Source organism: Malania oleifera, chromosome 2 (assembly GCF_029873635.1).
Source record: "Malania oleifera isolate guangnan ecotype guangnan chromosome 2, ASM2987363v1, whole genome shotgun sequence".
In the NCBI taxonomy this organism is placed as follows: Eukaryota; Viridiplantae; Streptophyta; class Magnoliopsida; order Santalales; family Ximeniaceae; genus Malania; species Malania oleifera.
In genome coordinates, this window is record NC_080418.1 from 125799944 (window position 1) to 125824116 (window position 24173).

At 35.5% G+C, this 24173-nt stretch overlaps 1 protein-coding gene across 3 annotated transcripts in view; it reads left to right on the forward strand.

Annotated features, from left to right (window-relative positions):
* Positions 1–23850, forward strand: part of LOC131149647 (serine/threonine-protein kinase TOUSLED) — a 47463-nt gene extending 23613 nt beyond the window's left edge. For all 3 annotated transcript variants that reach the window (XM_058100285.1, XM_058100286.1, XM_058100287.1), the window contains 8 exons: positions 10408–10474; positions 13589–13686; positions 13802–13981; positions 14460–14670; positions 14823–15087; positions 19653–19707; positions 19818–19979; positions 23410–23850. In XM_058100285.1, the coding sequence (XP_057956268.1) occupies positions 10408–10474; positions 13589–13686; positions 13802–13981; positions 14460–14670; positions 14823–15087; positions 19653–19707; positions 19818–19979; positions 23410–23505 (1134 nt within the window). In that variant the 3' untranslated portion in view covers positions 23506–23850. The remainder of the gene's footprint in view (positions 1–10407; positions 10475–13588; positions 13687–13801; positions 13982–14459; positions 14671–14822; positions 15088–19652; positions 19708–19817; positions 19980–23409) is intronic.
* Positions 23851–24173: the final 323 nt, after the last annotated feature.

Below are 24173 nucleotides of genomic sequence, written 5' to 3' on the forward strand. Positions count from 1 at the left end.
AAAGGTGCTATGTTTGCAGTGATTTGTTGCATTTGATTTGGGTGCAATGCAAGAATTATTAAGGGTTCTGGTACCCCTCTTGATCAGATAGGGTGTGGGGTGGTGTCTTTTGCATCTCTTTAGTGCTATGCCTAGGGCTTCTTTAGACGATTTTCATTGCTGGATTTACAGAGAGACTGAAGAGCTGTTCTTGAGTACTTGTTGCACTATTATGGTTTGTTTTTTTTGTTCTTTTGTCATTGTTTCTCTTTAATAGAGGAAACCTTATCCTAGCTCGCTTTAATTCTCTCCTAGCTGGATGTGGATTAGTTGAAGTGTGACTATTAACGATGAAATTTTAATATTTTACATGGAATTTATAGTCCTTGCTGTAGCATAGGCATGAATGCACATGAAGTTTCATTGCACAGCAATCTTATAATGCCAGGAATTAAATTAGCATGAGATAATAAAAGTTTGTTTAATATTGATTATGTTTATTATGGCATAAGTTTGATATGAAATACCCAACCCTGAGAATTTAGAAAAAGCCGATCCAGAAAGATGAAACAGATATGAGTTAGCTCAGGTTGAGCTGAACCCAACCCCAACCTTAACAATTAAAAAAATGATAATCGAAATTCTGTCCAATAACTTCGTTGTGAATTCTGGAGTTAGGTGAGATGCTGTGAACTTGAGTGCTTTAAAGTCCCTCTTTGCAAAAGAATAATTTTGAGTTCATTTAGTTGTGGAAGACAATTTTCATATTCCATTTTTGGTGTTTCAAAGAATTATGAAAATGTCGGCTTATTTTCCAATTTCTCAATATTTGTATTAAAAAGGTAGACGATAAACATTCTGCATTTTTTTTATTTCTAGATTTCTAAATAATTTTCAAAACAAAACTTGTTTTCTAGTTTTCGAAAAAATAATATAAGAAATTAGAATCTAGAAAACAATAAAAATAATTTTTCCAACTTTTCTCTACAATGTTAGAAAATTGGAAAACGAGGTGACATTTTTGTAATTATTTGAGAACTTAGAAATGGAATATAAAACTATTTTCCATAGTAAATAGTGCCAAAAAAATGTATTGGTTTCCAATTTTTTTTTATACAAATGTTGCTAAACAGAAAAATAAACTATTTTTTTTTTTTGGAAAAAAAAAATGGAAATAAAAAATATTTTCTAAAACTAAGCGGGCCCTTTGTTTTCTTCATAAATGCTTTTTAACTTGCTTTTTTTGTTTTATCATTTTGTCATTTGTAACTCCCGCCCGAGGGTTTGGATTCCCCTATAGGTATGAATTGTTAATTTTTTTTATTGAAAAAGAAGAGATTTTATCATGGAGAACAAGAAGTACAGCGAGGTGCACAAGAAATCCTCCTTAAAAGTACAAGAACAAAAAAAGAAAATCAAAAGAAATCAAAACAGCTAGCCAGCCAATCATGCTGTAAATCAGAAAAAGAAACCCCTTAGAAGCATCCTGCAGCAAAAACAAAAAAGCAGACAAGGAGGCCCAGATACTAAATCCTATCCCAAAGCATAATTGAAGGCATCCTCTTTCCCATAAAAATATGAGCACTCAGCTCCCACCAAATCCCCCATAGAACTTCAAAAATAGCATACCTCCACAATGCCAAACCATCTTTACACCCTCCCAAAACCCGAAAATGATATAGCCAAAAAATCCTCCATCAACTACATATGCACCCTACTCCATGAAAAAGAGCATGAAGAAATAGGTGAGAAGCAGATTCTAAACTTTCAAAACAAAGAGAACTACATCTAGAGATAAAGCATTTAAAGGCCTCCTACTCTGCAACAAATTGTTAGTGTTAACTCTATTAAGAGCAACCAACCAAATAAAAGCCTTAATCTTTAGTGGGACTATAGCCTTCCAAATAGAACTATGTGGCGGAAGAGACAAGAATACTTACAAGAAGAATAATCTTGAGAAGAATCAAGAATCCATGAATGGTAGTCCCTCCTTTGGGAAAGAAGCCTATCTCCCAAAAAACTTAATAAGGAGGCAAGCTCCAACAACTCCCTATCATTAAGAGTCCTTCGAAAAATGGAAATCCCAAGAGATTCAAGCCTGTTTGAAATAAGGAATGAAGAAATAGGATCATTGTACAAAGAGGCCAATCTATACAATGGGAAAAAGATACGGAAGGCGACACCACCCCCCCTACTTCCCAAAATGTCTTCCCAAAACCAACTGAGGTACCTATTTCCCACAAGAAAATTTGTATGAGGAATAGAAGGAGGATATAACTATGAAATACCCTTCCAAGGACTCTCACAAGAACATCTCAACCCTAAGTTACCATCCCACCTATTATCTTGCAAGCCAAATTTAGTGGTCGTTTGATATCACTGTCAAAAATTAGAGAAACGAAAACCAAAAATCAGAAACAGAAACAAAAAACTAGAAACCAGCAACCTATTTAGTTAACATTTATAAAACTAATACAACAACAACAACAAAACCAAGCCTTAGTCCCACTAGGTGGGGTCGGCTATATGAATCATTTTCCGCCAATTTATACAATCATGGACCATTTCTTTTGATAGATTCAAGGATATTAAATCCTTACTCACTATCTCCTTCCAAGTTATTTTAGGTTTACCCCTACGCCTTCTACTGCCCCCTCACAGTAACTAAGTCACTCTTCCTCACCGGTGCACTATGTGGCCTACGTTGCAAGTGTCCATATCATCTGGGTTGTCCCTCCCTTATCTTATCTTCTATAGGAGCTACACCTAACTTACCACGAATATGTTCATTCCTTAATTTATCCGTCAATGTTATTCCACTCATCCATCTAAGCATTTTCATTTAGACAACTTTTACTTTTTGGATATTATGTTTCTTCGTCACCCAACATTTCATTCCATATAGCATAGCTGGTCGTATAGCTGTCTTATAAAACTTCCCTTTTAGTTTTAAGGGTATTCTACAATCACAGAGCACACTTGAAGCACTTCTCCATTTTACCCAACCTGCTTTAACTCTATGCATTAAACAAATTCCTAGTTTCATCTTTAGGTATGATAGAGTAGTGACTAGCGTTATGAATGTAGGAGGAGATTCTATAGAGTTTCCAATCATAATAGGTGTACATCAAGGTTCTACTTTGAGTCCTTATCTTTTTACTTTAGTAATTGATGAATTTACTAGGAATATCTAGAATGAGATCCCTTGGTGTATGTTTTTTGCAGATGATATCATGTTAATTGATGATAGTAGGAGCGGAGTGGAGTTTAAACTAGAACTTTTGAGAGCCACATTAGAGCCTAAAGGGTTTAGGATAAGTAGGAATAATACTTAATATATGAAATGTAATTTCAGTAAGGTAAGGAGTAGCAATAAAGAGAAGATTAAATTGGGTAATCAAGAGATTTATAGCTTTGATAGATTTAAATATCTTGGATTGATTATGCAAGGTGAAGGGGAAATTGAAGAAGATGTAGTACATAGAATTAAGAAAAGTTGGGTAAAATGGAGGAGTGCGTCAGGTGTGTTGTGTGATCTTATAATACCCTTAAAATTAAAACAAAAGTTTTATAAGACAGCTATAAGGTCAGCTATGCGTTATGGTTCATAATGATAACTAAGAAACAACATGTACAAAAAATGAAAGTTGTTGTGATGTGTATGTTAAAGCGGATGAGTGGTTTAACATTAGAAGATAAAGTAAAAAATGAACAAATATGCAATAATTTAGGCATACCACTAGTGGAAAACAAGATGGTGGGGGGGGGGGGGGGACTTCGATGGTTTGTGCATTTGCAACATTGGCCCAATAGAGCACCTGTGAGGAGGAGCGAGTTAGTTATGGTTTCTGGCATGAAAAGGGGTAGGGGTACACCTAAAATAACTTGGAATGAAGTAGTAAAGAATGATTTAATAACCCTTAATCTAATATAGGAAAATGGTCTGGATTGGGTGAATTGGCGGGGAAGGATTTATGTAGCCAACCCCACCTAGTGGGACTTAAGGCTTCTTGTTGTTTTTGTTGTGTTGTCGTATCTTTAAATCAAAATATTATAAAAATATGATTAAAATAATTAAATTACAAATAATACACATTTAAAAAATTACTATAATAAAAATAAAATTTATTATAATTATTTTACTTTGCAGTAAAAATTTTATGGGGCATGACAATTGAAGAAACAAAAACAAAAAGTAAAAAACATCAACGATATCAATCAGGCCCTTATTATAACATTATGCCAAAGTGAAGACTCCTTTAAGAGAAAACAGAAAAACCATTTTTATCCATTAAAGCAATGATCTTAGATGCCAACTTACCAAGACCCAAACCCCCTCCTTTTTAGATCCGCAAACAACCTCCCAACCATGGTCTTAAGCTTCCACAAAATTGTCGAAATTTCCGATTTCCGCCACCCTCGAAATCGAAATGGCAATCGATTTCCGTATTGCATAATTTTTGTCGAAATCTCAACGAATCATCTAAAATTTATCGAAATCTCGAAATTTTAGCGAAACTTGTCGAAATTTTAACCATACGCTTAAATTTCGTCAAAATTCAAATGAGAAATTTAGGAGTGAATTGAAATTTCTATCTTAATTTATTCTATTGAAACAAAAGATTATTACAAGTTCTTTTGAAATTATATGAAAAAATAAACTTACGGTAACACTTTATTTAACCATTCATGTCTAAATTATCATTATTTGTATAATAAATAATATTAAAATGATTTATGAATTTCATTTGTATTAACTGAATATGTTTAATGTATATTATTTTACAAATATGTTTAATGCACATACTATTTTACAACTTTTCCACCCCATATAAAACATAGATGTATTTAATTTGTAATATATTAGTCCTAAAACTTATATTATTATGTTTGTTAACCATTTCTAAAGTTTCACAAAGAATTCCATGTTTCACTACTAATTTCCGTTATTTTTTCAAATCGAAATCAAAATTTTCGTCAAAATTTTCGTACTTTTGGAGCTTCAAAATTTGAGTCGAAATCAAAATTTAAGACCTTGCTCCCAACTAACCAAATTTTTTTTCTCCCCCACCCTGAACCAAAGAAAGTTTCTAATGATTTTCTCAATATTACTGGGTGCCCTCAAGGAATTCTAAAGATAGACAAAAAATAAAGAGGAATACTAGCAAGGCAAGCCTAAATGGAGGGTAATATACCCACCTAGTGAAAATAAAGAACCATTCCACTTAACCAACCTCAAAGATACCTTCTCCACCACATGATCCCAAAACCCAACCATTCTAGGATTACCACCTAAAGGCGCACCTAAATAAATTATGGGCCAATGAGGAATACAACACTAAAGAGGACAATTCTAAATATTTAGATATATCCAAATTAATATAAGCTAACCCACTCTTCTCCAAATTTATTTTTAAACCAGAGATCCTCTCAAACAATTGCAAAAGAGTGAGTTCATTTAAAAGAGACTCCCAATTATATTCCAAAATGAAAATAAAATCTACAAACTAAAGATGAGAAACCAAAACCCTCTCACTTCTTACCTTGATCCCTCTCGCAAATCCTCGTTTTAACACCGTGCAAGTCAATCAACTCAAAACATCTACTACAAGAAAAAGGAGAAAGAGGATCTCCATCCTAACCCTTGAAGCCTTGAACCAATATTTAGGCTTTCCATTAATAATGACAAAGAAAAACGCATTAGATCAACATCCCTTATCCAAGACCGCCATCTTTGACCAATCCCTTCCTCAAAAAAAAAAAAAAAAAATCATGAAATTTCCAACTTACTCGATCATAAGCCATTTAAAAGTCTACCTTAAAAACCATCCCCATATCTCTTTGTCTACAAACATCCTTTACGACCTCATTTGCTATTAAAATAGCATTTATAATCTGCTTATTCCCCAACAAAAGTGCTTTGAGCGTCAGAAATAGTTTCTCCTATCACAAAATTCAAACCATCAGCTAAAACCTTTGCAATGATCTTACACACCCTAGTGACTAAACTAATAGGTTGAAAATATGCAACTTTAATTGACCTATTCTTATTAGGCACCAAAATGACGAAGGTTGAGTTTGCTTTTGCCTAAAATCCCATTAAAAAAAGCTCTTCATTAATTCCCCTCCAACCACATCCCAACAATCTTGAAAGAAAGTGATACTAAACCCATCCGAACTCGGAGCCTTATCCCTCTCCATCTTAAACACAACTGCCTTAACCTCATTTTTCCTCAAAAATTCGTTTCAAACTCCTCATCTGATCATTACAAATAGAACTCCACTCCACCCTTCATACATGGGCCTACAAACATCTTCTTCAGTGAACAAATTAGAAAAAAAAAAAAAAAAACTATAATCTCGTCAATAATCAAAGAAGAATTAGTAGTAACCTCTCCTCCCCTCAATTCTAATTCCAAAGTCATATTTCTCCTCTTACCAATCACCACTACAAAAAAAATTTGAATTAAAGTCACCTTCCCTAACACATTTAAACTTTGTATTTTGCCTCCAGTTCCTCAATCCCTAAAAATCCCCTCTAATTAATTAATCAACTTTACCCTTTTAACCTTATCACATTCCAGAAGAACCCGCTACCCTTCTTTCCTATCCTACAAATTAAGCTCACCTAAAGTGTTTTTTTTCCTTCATCCCAAAATCCCAAAAATCTTCAATATTCCAAGTATTCAACTCTTCTATTAGGTGTTTTAACTTTTTAATAAACCTAAGGTTTTCCAACCTTTCTCAACTCAATTCAAATATTCCTAACCAAAGATTAAAAGGATCGACAATCAAGCCACATATTTTTAAATCTAATTAGAGATGCCATCCATCTTGCTTGACTTTAGTAAAATTGGGAAATGAATCAAAACTAGCCTAAACAAGCCCCCTTGAGAAGTTAGGAAATTCATTCTCCCTCTCTCTAGAAAACAAGAACCTATCTAAACAACTAGCTACCTCTCTCCCCTCTTCAAATTGAAATTGACTAGGAAAATGAAAGGGTGTTCCCTCAACCCACAGTCCCTAATAAACTTATCAAAATTCTTCATAATCCTCCCCACCTCTTTCTTTTCCCTAGGAAATTTCACCATATTAAAATCTCCCCTTAAAACCCTCCTAGGATTGCGAAAACCATACGTAGCAAATAACTCGTCCCAAAAACGAGGTCTAAGAACATGTATAGAAGGATCATAGACCGATGAGAAACACCAGGGATCCCTTCCTTTTACTTCCAACAAGACCGACAAAGAGAATAACCCCACAAAACTTTGAATTCTAACAATTGAACAAGCATTCCACAAGATAAGGATTCCCCCAACTACTCCCTAGAAGGAAGAACCTCCCACTCCTTAAACCTACCCTCCCAAATACTACGAATCACTCCACTATCCGCACTCTCAAAGATGGATATTCAATAAACCATCTTTTCTGAACTTAGGTTCTATTTACGGTTTTTTTTATCAGTAAAAAAAAGTATAAATTAAAAGGGCATCAAGGGGATCCCTAACCGAAGTATAAATTAAAAGGGCATCAAGGGGATCCCTAACCTAAGTACAAGAAATCAACCACCCTGTAGGGTGTCACAAAAATAAAAAAATACATTAAGCTCATTTACTACAAGTCCACTATGCCAACTAGTAACCGCAGTAAACCACTGCTCTTTACTGAATTGGAGCATTGAGATTGAATTTTTGAAAACTCCTATGTTCCTTTCTTTCCATACACACTAGAAAATTGCTGGAGGAGTGAGAGACAAAGCCCTCCTCTTTTCATTCATTGCCTAAATCCCTCTCCAGGCCCAGGACTCCCCTCCAACAAATGTAGCGGTAACCCACCTTTGACCAATAAGAGTCAATACCACATTCCAAAGATTTCTAGTCCAGGGGCAATGGCAAAGGATATGGTCGACTAATTCAGCCTCAACCATGCAAAGGGCGCATCTATTGTCAATGGAGAATCCCCTTCGCTACATGTTGGCCATGGTCAAGATCTTACCATGACCTACTTCCCACTTCCGAGGTAAAAGCACAACCTTATTTGGGGCAGCTATCTTCCATAATTGAGACCAAGGGGAGTGGGTGTTGGGTGGCTCCTGGATAATTAGTTTCCTGTAAAAGGATTTGATAGTGAAGACCCCCTTGTCCAAGGATCATACAAGAAGGTCATGAGTGCTTTGAGGCTGGGTCTTGTAAAAATTACTGTAGAAATTAGTGAGTTGGTGAAGTTCCCAATCTTTTACATTTCTGTGAAAGGGGATATTCCAAAAAAAAAAAAACCATAAATTAATGATTGATGGTGCTGACTATTACAAGCATCTTTGTCACGAGCTATTTTTGTAAATGGCTGGAAATGAGAAACTGAGAGCCTCCTAATAATTCCACACATCATGCCAAAAAAAATAAATGTTGTCTTCATCCCCCACTTGAAATCTAATAAAGGAGAAAAATTCATTCCAGCCTTTCCTAATGTATTTCCATACCCCTGCATTGTATGATCCTGTACTAGTCCGAGAGATCCACCCATTGTGCTCAAGCCTATATTTCATTGCAACAATTTCTGCCAAAGGTGATCCTTATCAATCATAAATCTCCAAAACCATTTTCCAAGAAGGGTTTTATTGAAGATGTGAAGGGACTTTGAACCAAGCCTTCTGAACTGATTGGTTGTTTACCTAGGCCCTATTTGACCAGCTGGAATTAGAATTCTGCTCCCAAGTTCCCCCAAAGGAACCTCCTTTGAAAGTGGGAGCAGAGACATAAGTAAACCATAAGATTTGTCAAGGTGCTTTTAATTAAGAGGGAGTTTCCCTTTTGTCAAAAAGTTCCTTTTCCAGCCTACCAGCCTTTGCTCAAATTTCTCAATGATTGGGTCTTAGACTCTTTTATCTTTAAATCTTGCTCCAAGAGGTAACCCCAAAGTTGATAGGTAAGGATCCTAATTTGCACCCTAAGAGACCCGCAAGGAGATATCCTCCAAAATTGTCACCACTTTAACTTTTTTCGAGATTGATTTTCAAGCCTGAAACGGCCTCGAATGCTACTAGAATGCAACACAAGTTAAGAATGTGTAGAGGGTCATCCTCATAGAAAATGATGGCGTCATTTGCGAATAAAAGGTGAGAGACCTCCCAAGATCTTCCATTAATGTAGACCCTGAGGCCTTAAGGTCAGTGGCTTTTTCCAACATGAGGCTTAGCGCTTCCATCACCACAATGAATAAGGGGGAGAAAGGATCCCCTTGTCCCTGACCTCAACCACCTGGGTTAGGTGCTTTGTCACTATTGCAATCTTTGATAGCTTGGAGGATTCAACATCTTTGTAAGGGCTCTTAGCCACTTTGTGGTATTGGAGCTAAGTGATTTAAAATTAATTTCATCCACAACAGGTCTCCAATTTCCGATTTCAGAATATAAGGCTTTGTAAAACTCACAAATGTCTCTGTTGATTTCCCCTTCCTCAACTAAGGTGTTCTCTTTGATTTCAATGCTCGAAATGGTGTTTAGCCTGCAGTGAGCATTCACAGTCCGGTGGAAAATTTAGTGTTTCGATCACCCTCTTTGAGCCATAAGGCTCTAGATTTCTGCCTCTTGGCGATCTCTTAGGTGATCTCGTCAAGGCTAATGATATTTGACAATTCTTTCTTCAACAAAACCCTTCTTGCCCTTCGTTGAGTATTGAACCCTTGACCCATCTGCTCATCAAGAACGTTGATATCATTAAGAATGGTAGTATTTTTCGCTTTCCGAAGGTGCTTTTATTCCACACCTTAAGCTTCTTTTTCAACCCCTTTAGTTTTGGTTAACATAAAGCTAGCATTCCCCTCAAACTGAGGCGAGGACCGCTAGTTCTTAATGAGGTCTTTGAAACCATTGTGCTTTAAGCACATGTTCTCAAAGCAGAAATGGGGTGGTCCCCATTTAACACCTCCCATATCAATAAGAATAGGGAAGTGATCTAATATGAGCATAGGAAGGAGTCCCTGAGTGGCTTTGGAGTAGTGAGTGTCTCAATCTGCAGAGTTAAGAAATCTATCAATCCTTCAGAAAGAGGGTGGCTCTCTATTGTTGGACCAAGTAAAACCCTCCATGAGAGGAAGATCGATGAGGGCATTCACATTAATGAAGTCCAAAAACTCTCTCATACAACTGCTCTCTGCTCCACCTCCACTTTTTTCATGGGGAAAAAGCATCATGTTGAAATCCCCATCGATAACCCAAGGAGTGTACCTGCGGCTTTTAATTTCCAAGAGCTCTGCCCAAAAAAATGTCTAACAGTCTTTGCTTTTCAATAAATCATATTTTGTGGGCATAATTTTTTTCAAAGATATTCTGCTGTCTCTTTTTGTTCCTGGATCATTTTTTTTTTCTATGGATCTAAGTTGAATAGTTTGGGTGGAATTTAAAAGTGTTGCTGTTGTTTCCTTTACCAGAGGCATTTATTAGAAACAAAGGAGGCTGTTGAGCGGCAGCGGAAATCATTGAAGAAACGACAGTCTGGTAATTTTTTTTATATAATTGCAAGTCTTTACTTTCTGCTGGTTTTTGTATTGCCTTAGGCAGCTGATAAACTGTGTTAGTGAACAGGGTGTATGTGGGGTTTATTCCATTATGTTGTGCAGGTGATTTTACTTAATGATTCCATTTACAAGTTTGTTACACCTTGGGCCTTATCTGGCCACAGTGAATTCTTCCTTTATATTTTTCAATTTATAATGCTGCTTCTGTCAGATACCAGCACTTGCGTCTCCTTTAATTTTCACCAATTTATTTTTTGGTATAATTTTACAACTTTCTGAATGTCTCTTTCTTTTTTCTTTCCATGCATACATCAATGATATTATGTGCATGTGTCTGTATGAACAAAGATGGACAAAACTAATTTGATAAGAGTCACCTCCTCTTGCAACCTGTGTCTAATGTACATGTGCCTCATGTTTCAGTGTCCAGTGCCTCGAATCTTATTTTTTAAGGATTGGACTGTAGGAGGAACCAGCTTCTCTCCCCATTCCCCATTGATGTGTTTATCACACAAATTATGCAATGCACGTCAAGTTATAGTCATTTCAGTGCCTCCACTTTTGTAGATACAAGAAAAACAACAAAATGAGGTTCCTCATGTTGTGTTTTTGTAGATGGGTTGTTTTTATTTTTCTTTGGGTAAATTACACTAGCCCCTGTAATTTCACTGAATTGCTCTTCACTCCCTGACGTTTAACATTTGATCCCTGAAATTTCATTTTCATGTTAGTTCAAGTCTCTTGTTTGCAGATCTCATCAAAGCTGAACCTGGATCTAACTATTACAGTTAAAACATCAGGAATTGTGTTATTTAAAAAAAAATCAGGGATAAAAGTGCAAGTCAGTAAAACTTAAACTTCAGGGACTTTGGTCGAATTGACACTTTTTATTTTTACTTATAAAATACGTACAAAAGAAAAGGAGAAAAGATCCTTCATCTAAGAAGGAAAAATGGGGGGAAAAAATATCCTATGATTCTGTGGTCTGCATAGCTCTGTTTCTCTACCTGACAGTTAACTTGAGTGCTAATAAAGCTGGCGTGTTTTTCAGGTGGGTAAAAGACCTAAGCTGCCCAAATGTAATTCTTTTTCTCCCATGTGACCATTGCTGTTGGCAATGCATAGCTGTATGTGATTTTGCTCGAGTTTTTAATGAAGGAAGCAAGATCACCGAAATTTTACCTTTAGTCCTATAAGTCTACAAAAGCCTATCAAATGGAAAGCTCCGTGTCACAGTCCCACATTGGGTGTCTACTCGGGTGATCTTTGCCATGAAGGGATGTTCTAGGTTTCAACCCTGTGAGACACCTTTTATGCAACCTGTGGGGAGCTGGGTCAAGGCCATTACATTCGATGTCAGTGCCATCCTGGGGTACTAACATGTGGATGGATCCCGCACAGAGGTGGGAGACACCCTGACAAGTGAAGGAACCTGTCAGAATTCTATATCGGCATGTACTAGGGAGATTGTAGCCATATAAAAATGAATTAGGTTTCAACCATGGCAGGGTAGACACGGGCTGAAACCAGATGCCCAATGAGAAAATGCAGAAATACCTCACTGGAGTTGTGCTGAGACAGTTACACTTGGCTTATCTCATTTGAAGGATATTGGTATCACAGTATCACCATATATAATTGCTTAGATTAACACAATACAAGCACAGAGGAGTTTCTCATGCAGATGAATCGCATTCAATGAACAGAAATTGGGGAACTTGGACTATAAAGTACCATTCTTTTATTGTGTGTGATAAAACGCAAGGCATCAAATTCCATGCTCAAATGCATTGAAACCAACCTGAAATTCTGTAAATATGAACTGAAAAAAGTAAAATAAGGATTAAGTCTGCCATTCTAGTTTCAGTTCAGGTCATGGACTCATGGGTGTTATGTTATTCATTTTGACCCAGTCATGCAGGTTGTGGAGCAAGGAACCTGAGTGTTATTTTTAGGGACTTTGTTACATAACAACAGCAACAATAGCTACTAAGCCTATATTCCTAGTAGTTGTGGTTTCATACATGGATTTATTTTTTGTTTTCTGTTTGTTTTAAGGCTATCCTTTCTGCCAAATCTGACTTTATTAAATCCCTCTTGTTTTGTTAAAAAAGACAAATGAAAAGAAGCAAAAGAATGACAGTCCTTGAAAAAAGTCATGCTAAGTGCTGAGCCAACTTACGAGTCATGGTGTGCTGTATATAAGACATAACTGGGTAGAAGGAGTCCATTTATATCCAAATTTGCCTCTGCATCCTCTCGCCTTCTACTGCTTCTAATTCTATGTACTTTTTGAAAAAAAAAAAAATTTAGGCAACACAAACCCGTGTCAAGTAGAAACTGCGTGGTACCATCCCGACCAGTTTTTTGTTGGTTGTTTCTGTCACCTTATCAAGTGTTCGGTTTATTTGTTGATTGGTCCTCTGGGGTCTCTTATGTGGGTTTTTGGTAGATTTGCTTTGCATGTATGGGGTTTATTTGGCCTGGAGTGTCATTTATCATGTGGAACAATGCTTGTGCTTAAAAGTAGTATTACCTCTTTTGAGGTCGCTTGATATGAATTTTAGGTTCTAATCATTCAAGTTATGAATGTTTTAACTAGTTTTTGAACATTTGAGACACCAATTGAGCAAGTTATGTCTTATCAATTCAGAGTTATTAGGAGTACATCATTGGTGCAGTCAAATGCCTTTGGTTCACCGAATTGGTTCAAAATTAACAGACTGGTTTATTTCAAGTTGATAAGTGAAAGAAAACACCTTTTAGTGTCATTTTTTCATATACTATCATCTAGAGTTGGTTTTCTATTGTTTTAGCCAGACTCAGAGCATTTCACACCATAGAATTTGAGCCTTGGAATTGGAATTGGTTGTCACAAGTTTGGAATTAATCTGAAATCCAATTATGCTTTGAATCATATTTAGGTTACAAGATTAGTTTTATTTTTAAAATTTAGATTTTTTATTTTCATGTTATGTGGAACCCAAACAAGAATATTAGGTTGAGGCATTTTTAAACTGATTTTGAGCATGCTTCATGTCCAATTCCAAATATGTGCCGAACACAATCTAATGGTAATTATAATGTCTTGAAGATAAGGGCGACACAGTTGATGTGGAGACAGGATTACAAGAAGAAGATATTCTCATCCAGGATGAGATTTATAAATCCCGTCTGGCCAGCATCAAACGTGTAAGTTCATGTTGCATTTGTAATTTTGCCTTTAATATGTTCCATTTATATGATAATGGACACCATTTTAATTGGAATTTATGTACTTAATAGGTTTTGAGTTATTTTCTTGTAGGAGGAAGAAATGTTTATGCGTGAGAGAGATCGTTATGAACTGGAAAAAGGAAGGCTCATACGTGAAATGAAACGTATAAGAGATGAGGATGGTTCACGCTTTAACAATTTTCAGATTCTGAATCATCGTTATGCCCTTCTGAACCTTCTTGGCAAAGGAGGTTTTAGTGAGGTCTACAAGGTCAGTAGTTCTTAGTTTTGCAAGTACTCTACATATTGTTTATGATTGTTCGACCACCACTTTACCTAAAATCTTAAGCTGTTAGATTGTGAGCCAACAAGTATATCAAGCCTTAACAAAACCCCATGTGTGCAGCCTGATTGTACGTGGAGAGTTAGATAACACCTACTACCGAGAATAAGATAATTTTGAAACATATAGTGAAATCAAGCTACAAGACTGGAACCCAGGACCTCCTAATGTCCATAGTTTTGATGCAATGTTGGATCACCACTTTACCTAAAAGGTTAAGCTGTTAGGTTGTGGCCCAACAATGTATATCATGCCTTAACAATAATATTTCTCCTACTACAATATATGATGTTAGGCAATGCTCCTCTTGTCAGGGAAAAAAAAATCTAGATTATTGTTTTGCCTATATTGGCAATTGTGAGAATATACCTTTTTGCAGTGATTTGAAGTAAGAAATTTCCGGCAGGCATTTGACATGGTAGAGAATAGATACATTGCATGTAAGCTTCATGGTTTGAATGCTCAGTGGAGTGAGGAGAAGAAGCAAAGTTACATACGACATGCAATACGGGAGTACAACATTCACAAATCCTTAGTGCACCATCATATTGTGCGGCTATGGGATATTTTTGAGATTGACCAGAATACATTCTGCACGATTTTAGAATACTGTAGTGGTACATTCATGCTTCCTCAACCTCATAAATCTGATGGTTCTTGATATTTTATATACGTAGTTTTAAAAAAAAAAAACTGCTACCTTGGAACTCTGCTTTGACAAGGGATGATGTTTTGGTTGGATTTGTCTCACTCTCTGTCTTTTCCTCAGGTAAAGATCTTGATGCAGTTCTTAAAACAACTCCTGTATTACCTGAGAAGGAAGCTAGGATCATTATTGTACAGATATTTCAAGGCCTTGTATACTTGAATAAAAGAACCCAGAAGATTATCCATTATGATTTGAAGCCTGGGAATGTTCTATTTGATGAGCTTGGTGTTGCAAAAGTGACTGATTTTGGTCTTAGCAAGATAGTGGAAGATGATGTTGGATCCCAGGGTATGGAACTCACCTCTCAAGGAGCTGGAACATACTGGTAAGTAATCCGTTTGTTGATTCTGTTCAGCATCTACTCTCCCTTGGATGTTTGAATTATTTAACCCTGTCTGGAGACACTGGACATAATAATGAAATCCTCTGCTTGAACTGCATGCTCTTTATAACTTGACATACCCATTAGTTTGCTAGGTCAAAGGAAGAAACATACTGTACCAATGTATTCCGTCTCTTCTCTGCCAACTCTTCTTATCTTCTTCTAAACTATTGCTCTCGAAATGGTAAAGTATTTGATATGTGTTTTAAACATTGTTACATGGGCATGGTTAATGAAGATGGAACATTGGAATTTGGGTTTCTTTGTCATTTTAGTTTGAGGGAAGTTTGAGCAAGCAATCGCAAACTTATTCCAATTATGATTCCCCAGCATCTGAAGGTCAAGTTAATGCAATGTTAGCTTCAAGGCCTGTGACACAAATTCATTTCATTTGGAAATTTTGAGATTTTTAGGTAGTCTTACAACTGCATTTGTAAGAGTATTTTATAAGGTAATAATCTAGTTGAATATAGGGTCTTATTTACTAGGAAAGGAGTATGCTATTGGTAGTTAGTTGTTTATTTGCTTGATTTCTAAGCATATTAGGCCTATAAATATATTACTGTAGAGTTCTTATTGAGAGTTGAATATTATGAAATGAATTTGAGTATTATGAAATGTATTTGAGTTTGAGGGATTATCCCTTGATTGACAACATAAGGTCCTGCATCATTTGGTATCAGAGCTCAGATGCCGGTTTTCTCTGTCATCCACCACTGCTTCGTCCCTCGCCACTCAATTGCTGTAACTCCCCACCTGACAGCTTCCGTTGTATCTCCTCATCCTGCATGAAATTGCTGTCATTGCAAGAACTCCATTGATGACCAAGGTTTCTACCGAACAAATCAACCAGTTTTTGTCACTGCCAGCCTGGTGACAATCATTCCCCATTTCGTTGGGGAGAACCAATCAAGGATGATCCCACCATCGTATTTGCCATAGCCGATCCCCACCATGGGGCAGACCCAACTGTAGACCAATGGGGACTACTGCCCCACCAGAATTCTGAAAAATAATATAATGTACTAGAAATCTCCAAAAGATAATATAATATATATCAAACTCTAAAAATTTCCAGGTTAAAAATTATGATTGTGCTCTCACTTGAATTGTAAAAATAGTAAGGTTATGACAGCAATATTGATCCAAAGTAAAGATTTTTGTTAAATTGACCCCAATAGTTTGACACATTGGGCCCTTCCATGCTGGAGGTCTCACTTTGAAAATTTAGCAAATTTGGTTTTTGGAAAATTATGTTTTGCTTATTTTTGTATTTTAATTTCCTTCTTGCGTGGGTGTGTGTTTTTATGTATATATTGTTGCTACAGCTAGAAAAATTTTCTGAGTCTGCCACTAGTCAGCGGTCACCACTTTGCCAATTGTCACCGAGTTTCTACACTGAATCACTCTTCTTCCTCATCAAAGAGCAAGTGTTGCCAGCAAAAGTTGCAATGCCACAGGCCGCCTGCTATGCATCTTCACCATCAAATATTTGAAGCTCTTCCACCACTCCCTCGCCCCCATATCTGTCATGCAACTGAACAAGAGAGCCCCCAAAGTCTAACCAACTCCTATTAACTAGATACACTTTTCTTTATTCTACAGTTCTACTGTACTCAAATTACCTACTTAGACCTTCCCCTTTAGTTCTAACACAGTTCTTTTTCTTTAGCGCAAGGTCAACCATGTGCTTGCCCTGGTTATCCACTTCTAAGCAGAACTGACCTAGCTACCACTCCTCCATGACCTGATTTAGGCCAAGGAAAAAATCCTATTGCTAAAACCACATTGGCAATGAGAAAGGGAACTCCAAGAGTAGCTCATAAAGGTTGGGAATTGCCTCCACTTTCCTTCCATCCTTGGTGGTCTTTTGTTCGTTGAGGTTATAATTCAAGCATTTTTGCATTAGTCAATGTTGACCTTCTGAGGCACTGGGATCCAGATGTTAAGTCTGTTGTTGCTCCTTGCCTTAGTGAAGTTATGAGAATCACAGGTCCTGATATTCCTTATCCTGATGCCAAAGTGAAAGAAATGTTCAAATTGATCCAGTCAACTTTTGAAGCGATTCATGGCAGATCTAGTCATTTGCAGATCTACATTCTCGAAAACTTGGCCACGGTTTATTCTTCTCTTGTTGTGCTTGACCTTGAATTTGATGTATTGATCTTAGATGTGTTCCACTATTTCTGAGCTTCTATTAGAGAATATCATTCAGAGCAATTTTTTTTTTGCCATGGCAAAAATCATGATTCTTATTTTAAAGGAGACCGATGACATATTAGTAGGAATTTTTTGTACTCCTCTCTTGTGTGAAGCTGGACAACAAAGGGTTGTTTCCTATTGCTCAACGATTAGGTGAGAAAGTGATTAATGCATGTGCTCCTAAGCTGCAACCGTGCCTAGCCAACACATCCTTTGAAGAGTTCAACATGTTGATGAAAATCCAATAGAGATTTTGAAGCTTCAGGCACTGGATTTGCAGTTTTTCAGGGAGGTCCCATATGTTGTTTTTATTATTCCAAAGAAGTACTGCAGTTCAACCCAGTGTTCAAAATTTCAGTCGTCTTATTTGGAGTTTGAAAAGTAAAAAAGTTACTGTTTCCACCTTCTATGTCTTGATAGGCTTTTGGTTTTTATTCCTCTGTATTTTAAAGTTTGAGGTCAAAATTTTTGCCAACCATGTGAGGATGTTGCGATGTGAACTTCAAGGCATATGACACAAATTCATCACATAAAGTTTTTTTTAGAATTTTGGACAATCTTGTGAGTTTATGTTTTCCCCAGGATTTTCCTTTTTTTTTTTTTCAAATTTTATAACAGTATTTTATTAGATAATAATCTAATACAGTCTTAGGTTTTATTTATTTGGTCAGAAGTATCCTAGTAGCATTTAGGTTTCCTTACTCTGTTTGCTTGATTCCCAAACACATTAGGCCTATAAATATATGATTGTAAGAAATATTATTGAGAGTGAGTTATGAATGAAATAAAGGGAGGGGGGGGGGGTGGAGGGAGTGAGAATATGTTGTTAGTAGTTAGCACTAAACAGCGTTACTAATGATGAAATAGTCTTCTGTAATCCTAAAGTAGTTTTTTGTTTTTTTTGGTAGTTCTTCAATCTAATAAATTTCTTTGTTTCTCAAAAAGGAAAAAGCATCATAAAATGGCCTGTTCATACTGCAATAGTAGATCTATTTTAAATGCTATGAGAATCAAAACTGAAAAATTTTAAATTCTATGACAATGAATTTATTCCAAGTAGTATGTAGTATGTACTGGTCTGACATGTTTTCTTGTGGAGTTCAAAACAGTCCCTGTATGCAAGCAGCTGATCTTAATTGCCTTGTGCCATAATTTTCTTTTTTAAGTGGATAAAAGCTTTCTTGTGATTAAAAATTGATTCTTTGACGATAATATTTTTTTTTACAGTTTCAGTTTGTCCTGTTTGCACAATGAACCAATTTCATCTTTATTTATAATGGAGCTTGTTTCTATTAGATCTTCCATTTTCGTGGGCTCTTAATGACGGAGGTTTTGGAGATTGCCTCCTTATTAGTTTTGTTGGATGGTAGGCTCCTTTCCCAAGGGAGAGACAATCATTCTTTGATTCTTGATTCTTCTGGGGAGTTGCTATAAATCTTTTTTTGAGCATTTAATCAATAAAAGGTTGTCTTTCCTGCTTCATAGATCCATTTGGAAGGCTAAAGTCATCTCTAAGATTAAGGCTTTTATTTGGTTGGTCGTTCTTTACACTAACAATCTGTTGCAGGGTAGGAGGCCTTTTAATGCTTTATCACCTGATGTTTGTTCTCTTTGTTTTCAAAATTCAGAATGTGCTTCTCACCTTTTCCTGCATTGTTCCTTTTTTTGGAGGGTGAACAACCTTTTTGGTTTATTTGGAGAGAATTGGGTGTCTCTGGAGTCCGTGGAAGATTTTTTGGCTATCTTTTTTTCAGGTTTTTGAAGGGTTTATGATGCTTCAGCCTTTTGGGGTTATGCAATTTTTGCATTTCTTTTGGGGATTTGGTTGGAACGAGATGCTTGTATTTTTGGCAGGAAGAACATGTCTTCAGTTATGCTTTGGGATAGGATTCAATTTTTGGTCTCTTTGTGGGCTTTTGCAGCTGGGTGTTTCAAAGGGTTTTTGTTTTCTGGTTTACAGCATGATTGGTTGGCTTTGTTGTTTTGATTTATTTTTATTTTGTTTTGTTGTATTTTTAAAGGAGGATTACTTATGCTTCTTGTTCTACTTTTTCTTCTTCTTAATTAAAATTTATTTTTCGATAAAAATATATATATGTTTTCCTTACAGTATATTGTCATCTTTCCATTGTCCTATTCTTTCTTATAATTCATAAATTGAATTCAGTCCATGTGCATTATGCTTCTTTCTTGCTTTTAAGATTTTATTCTGATTACAATGACTTTTCTTATTCATCTGGGCCTTCTTGTCTGTTATTCTTAATGAAGTGATAGCTACCAATTTTTTTTTTCCTATTGTAATTCAGGTATTTGCCTCCAGAATGCTTTGAGCTTAGCAAGACACCCCTCATATCATCAAGGGTCAGTGATAGTAATTCACACAGTCAAATTGTTTTTTTCTTCAATTAGACCTTAATCATTTTCAGGAAAAAAATCTCAACCATTTTATGATCTGCTTTCCTTTGGAATAGGTTGATGTTTGGTCAGCTGGTATTCTGTTTTACCAAATGCTTTTTGGAAGACGTCCTTTTGGGCATGATCAAACACAAGAGCGAATACTACGTGAAGACACCATTATCAAAGCACGCAAGGTGGAGTTCCCTTCGAGACCTACTGTCTCAAATGAGGCAAAGGTGAGCTTTTCCATGTTTGGTAGTTTCCATATTATTTTCATATGATCTTCCCTGTAGTGTGTGTGTGTGTGTGTATGTGTTTTGTTTTTTTGTTTTTTAATTTCTTCTGTGACTATTCTATTCAATTTGGACATCGGCAAGTAAAAAAAACCTATGCTTCTAAAGGCATAATGAAGACTCGCCTCAAACCATGGTGCTCCCAGAATGCCCAAGGCTTAGTCTAAAATACCAGTCTTGAAAAGTGACCGCATAATGCATCAAAGTGTACACGTTTATGCAAAATGTGCGCTTTTTGTGCTTTTTAGATCGAGGCTTATACATTTGGTGTTTGTGAATTTTAAGCTAGACATGGTTGGCAAATTAGGGCCGACAAAATTTAGTCAGATGTTCATAATCTAAGTGAATTTCTAGACTCTTGGAACTAAACCTTTCCAAAACAATTGAGTCACCCTTGGATCATGAACACACTTTGAGCTTTGTAATGTTATGAGTGTTGCTAGCATGGTTGCTTGAGTGAGCTTGAGTAGTTTACAAATCACATTTGAATTTTTTTCCAATTTTTTTTTTCTTATTTTTTACACTATGTATGTGATTAAATTATATGTTCTTATATATAAAAATAAATTCTAAAGGGGTTATGCCTCAACACCTTGAGGCTCACACCTCACCTCAGTAGGGTTAAAATACCTGCCCTTACACCATGGAAGAAACTATGTTCAGACCTGAGCATTTAACAGTTTTGCTTGTTCCATTATAATCAAAGTGTTCAAGGCAGGATTTTGGAGTAGCAGGCAAGACTAGATTTGATTGATAAAAAAAAAAATTCTTTTACTTATAGTTTTATACTTTCACATTGGGGTGTTCATGGGTTGGGCTGAGTCAAAATTCAAACCAATTCAATTTTGTCAGTTTGGAAGAAAAAAAAAAATTGATCCTAAGTCAACCATTGAGGAAGCGGTTTGGATTGGTTTGATCTGGTTGGCTGGGTTAGGTTGGCAGTTTAATTAGCTTGTTTAAAGGTGAAGTAGGGAAAAGAAAAGAACACACTGGCAAGGGACTATAAGTGAGAGTTTTTTCAAGCATAATAACATACATTACATTGAAAACAGTACTTACACTAGTGGCATTCAAGTTAAAAATATTTTATTAGTAGATTTCTCATTAAAAAAAAAAACCAACAACAACAACAACAACAATAGCACCCATGTAACAATACGACGTAACATATATAATAAGTATTTTACAATTTTTAATTTCTCATTGATAACACAATCTAAACAAGGTTCGGAAAGTAATCAGTGAAGTATTATATATGTTGTATAACATGCATACTGTGAACCACATTAAATAACAAGTGCAAAATATGTCCGTTGTCCAAGAGGACCAAAATGTCATATCCATAAAAATAAAACAAAAAAATTAACACATGCCAAAATATGACATCTGACAGTCCGTCCTATGCATTTTTCGTAGGTCCCTAGTAATTGTAGGCCCTTCTTAATTAATTAATTTATTTTTTACATATACGCATCGGAGGCAATTCGGGTTGGGTTGGGTAGATTAGATTCTAAATCCGCAAACCAGCCCATGCACTTGGGTTAAGTAAAATGGAAAACAGACAACCGACCCATACCATCCAAAATCGATTTTTTGGGTCAGTCCAATTCAGGTTGGTTGGATTGGGAGGAGTATTGAACACCCCCACTAGTTTCACATTTTATTTGCAATTTGACAAGCTAACTAGCTTGTTTTTTGGTGTTAAGGCACCAAAAAATTTTAGCGTCAAGCTTTTATTTATTAAAAATAGAAATATTACTGTAGATGGTAAATTGTATTGAACTATGTTTTAAAAGGCTGAGGCGCAAGGCACAAAGCAAGGTCTTTTGACCCCAACATAAGCCTTAAGGTGATAAGCATAAGCCTTGAGAATTGTAGTTTTAGATAAAAATATGTAAATATATTACATATATTTTTAAAAATGAAGAATAAAATAATTAAGTTACAAATGAAAAGTAAATAAAAAAGAAAATATCATTTTCTAATCATTGAACAATACTAACTTGAATTCATCATGTATAAATCATGCCATGAAATAGTTGTAATATTATGAAGGTCAAATTATTTTCAAGATCTAAAAGGCAACTCTCAATTATTTTGAAAAGGGTTAGGTTCAAGAGTTTTAGAGATCAACTCATATTACGACTTCATTTTCACATAAATATATAGTTATAATTTTCTTTCCAAATCTAACTGGAGATTCACATACATATATAGTTATAATTTTCTATCCAAATCTAACTTGAGATTCATGCACTGAAAATGCCCAAGCCTATACTAAAAAGGTGCAAAAGGCTTGCCTTTCATGCAAATGCATAAATAGGCTGTTATGCATTGGTTTCAAATACAATACAAATTTTTCTACTTGTTCTAATTTTTCTTTTAGCAAAATTTTGGGAGACATTTTAACCCTATTAAATGATGTATTTAAAACCCAAAATTATTACATCCAAAAAGAAGTAAGGAATTTTGAACTAGAAACAAATTTATGTTTGATCTACAGGAAAAATATGTATATATGCAGTAAATAAAAATGAAAGAAAAGAGACTCATTAAAGGAGGAGACTAATAAAAGTTTGGAACAAACATTTTTCATAATATTGTTTAATGTATATGTTAAAGCCGCTTTCAAAAACTAAGTATTTTATAGGAGGGGGGGGGGGAAAGGAAATTTTTATTTAAAAATTATTTTTTAAAAGTGTGTTCAGTTTTTATCTACTTTATTGCAGGTTTTTGCAATGCCACTGTAATGTGTTGTAAAAGAGTCTATTGAAGTGTTAAGCACCTAGAGTAGTATTTTTAAAGGTTAAGGGGTTTTTAGTATTTAAAGTAAATATTTCAAACATCTTTTCAGTGGTGCTTTAATTAAATTTTTATTCTGTAATCTAGTAGAAAATTATTTATCTGCCCTGTCTAGGAAAACATCACCCTGATTAATCATGGGAAGTTTTAACAAAACTTGGGATGAGAAGCTCCTCTCAGTATGGTGCCAAATCTTAATGAGCTTCTAAATGGACCCCAAAGAAAATGTGGTAAGAAGATTTTTCAGGAAAATAACTTCTTCCCTGAAACAAACAGGTTAAATATATGGCAAGAATTGTTTCTTCGTTTCGTATGTTATCGGTCATACTGTTAAACCAAATGCTAATATAAAACTGTTTGTGAATCCATAATATTACATGTTGGATGGAATAACATAAGTTTTTGCGCGAGTGGTTTTCCTAAATTATTATGTTTCTACACATCTCTTGTTGCATTCCCTTCTTATTCTATGTCTAGAAGCACATAGAAGCACATATTTTGCAAACTAGACATAACCTAAATGAATTCTAAGTAGTTGAAAAATTTTCTATATTTTTCCTATGTTGTGCAGGATTTTATTCGTCGATGTCTGACATATAATCAAGCAGAGAGGCCAGATGTTTTGACTATTGCTCAGGATCCTTATCTCTCATACTTAAAGAAATGATAATGCATATGAGAAACTTGTGAAGGTTCCTTGGGAGCAGGATGGTGAAGAATACAGTAGCCAGTCTGGGTCATTCAAATGAGATACAGTGCATGTGCATTACCCACAAGGAATTTTGTATAGGCTGTAAATCTTTTTGTTGTTTTTCCCTACCCACCCCTGCTCCTGTTAAGCCCCAAAATCTGGCTGCCTCTTTTCCTTTTTTTTTTTTCCTTTTTTATTGTCATTTCCTTTTTTCAGGCCTTGTTTATTATGTTTTGCTTGTAACTTGCCTGTGTATCCTGCATACACTATTTCCTCTATAAATGAAAATGATAAATTTAATATTACTTGATTTAAGAAAAGCTCTCTGTAGGGGTTGGCTTTGGAGGATGAGACCCTCATATATAACATACATTAAAATTGAGGTTTCATCTCTTCCAAATGGACATGTAGTGCTGTAGTGTTGTCTTTTTCGACCAGGGTCTTGGACAACAATTTCAAAATATTATGTATAGATTTGGGACAAATATCTTTTTTTTTTGGAAAAATGAAAATTATGAGTTTCAATCAGTATGGAGTAATCCTACTAAGAGGTTTTCAATTTGGATTTGGATTTGTGTTGAATTTAAATCAAATGTAATATAAAATTGCATTGAAATTTGTTCTTTACAAATTCATGTTCTGCT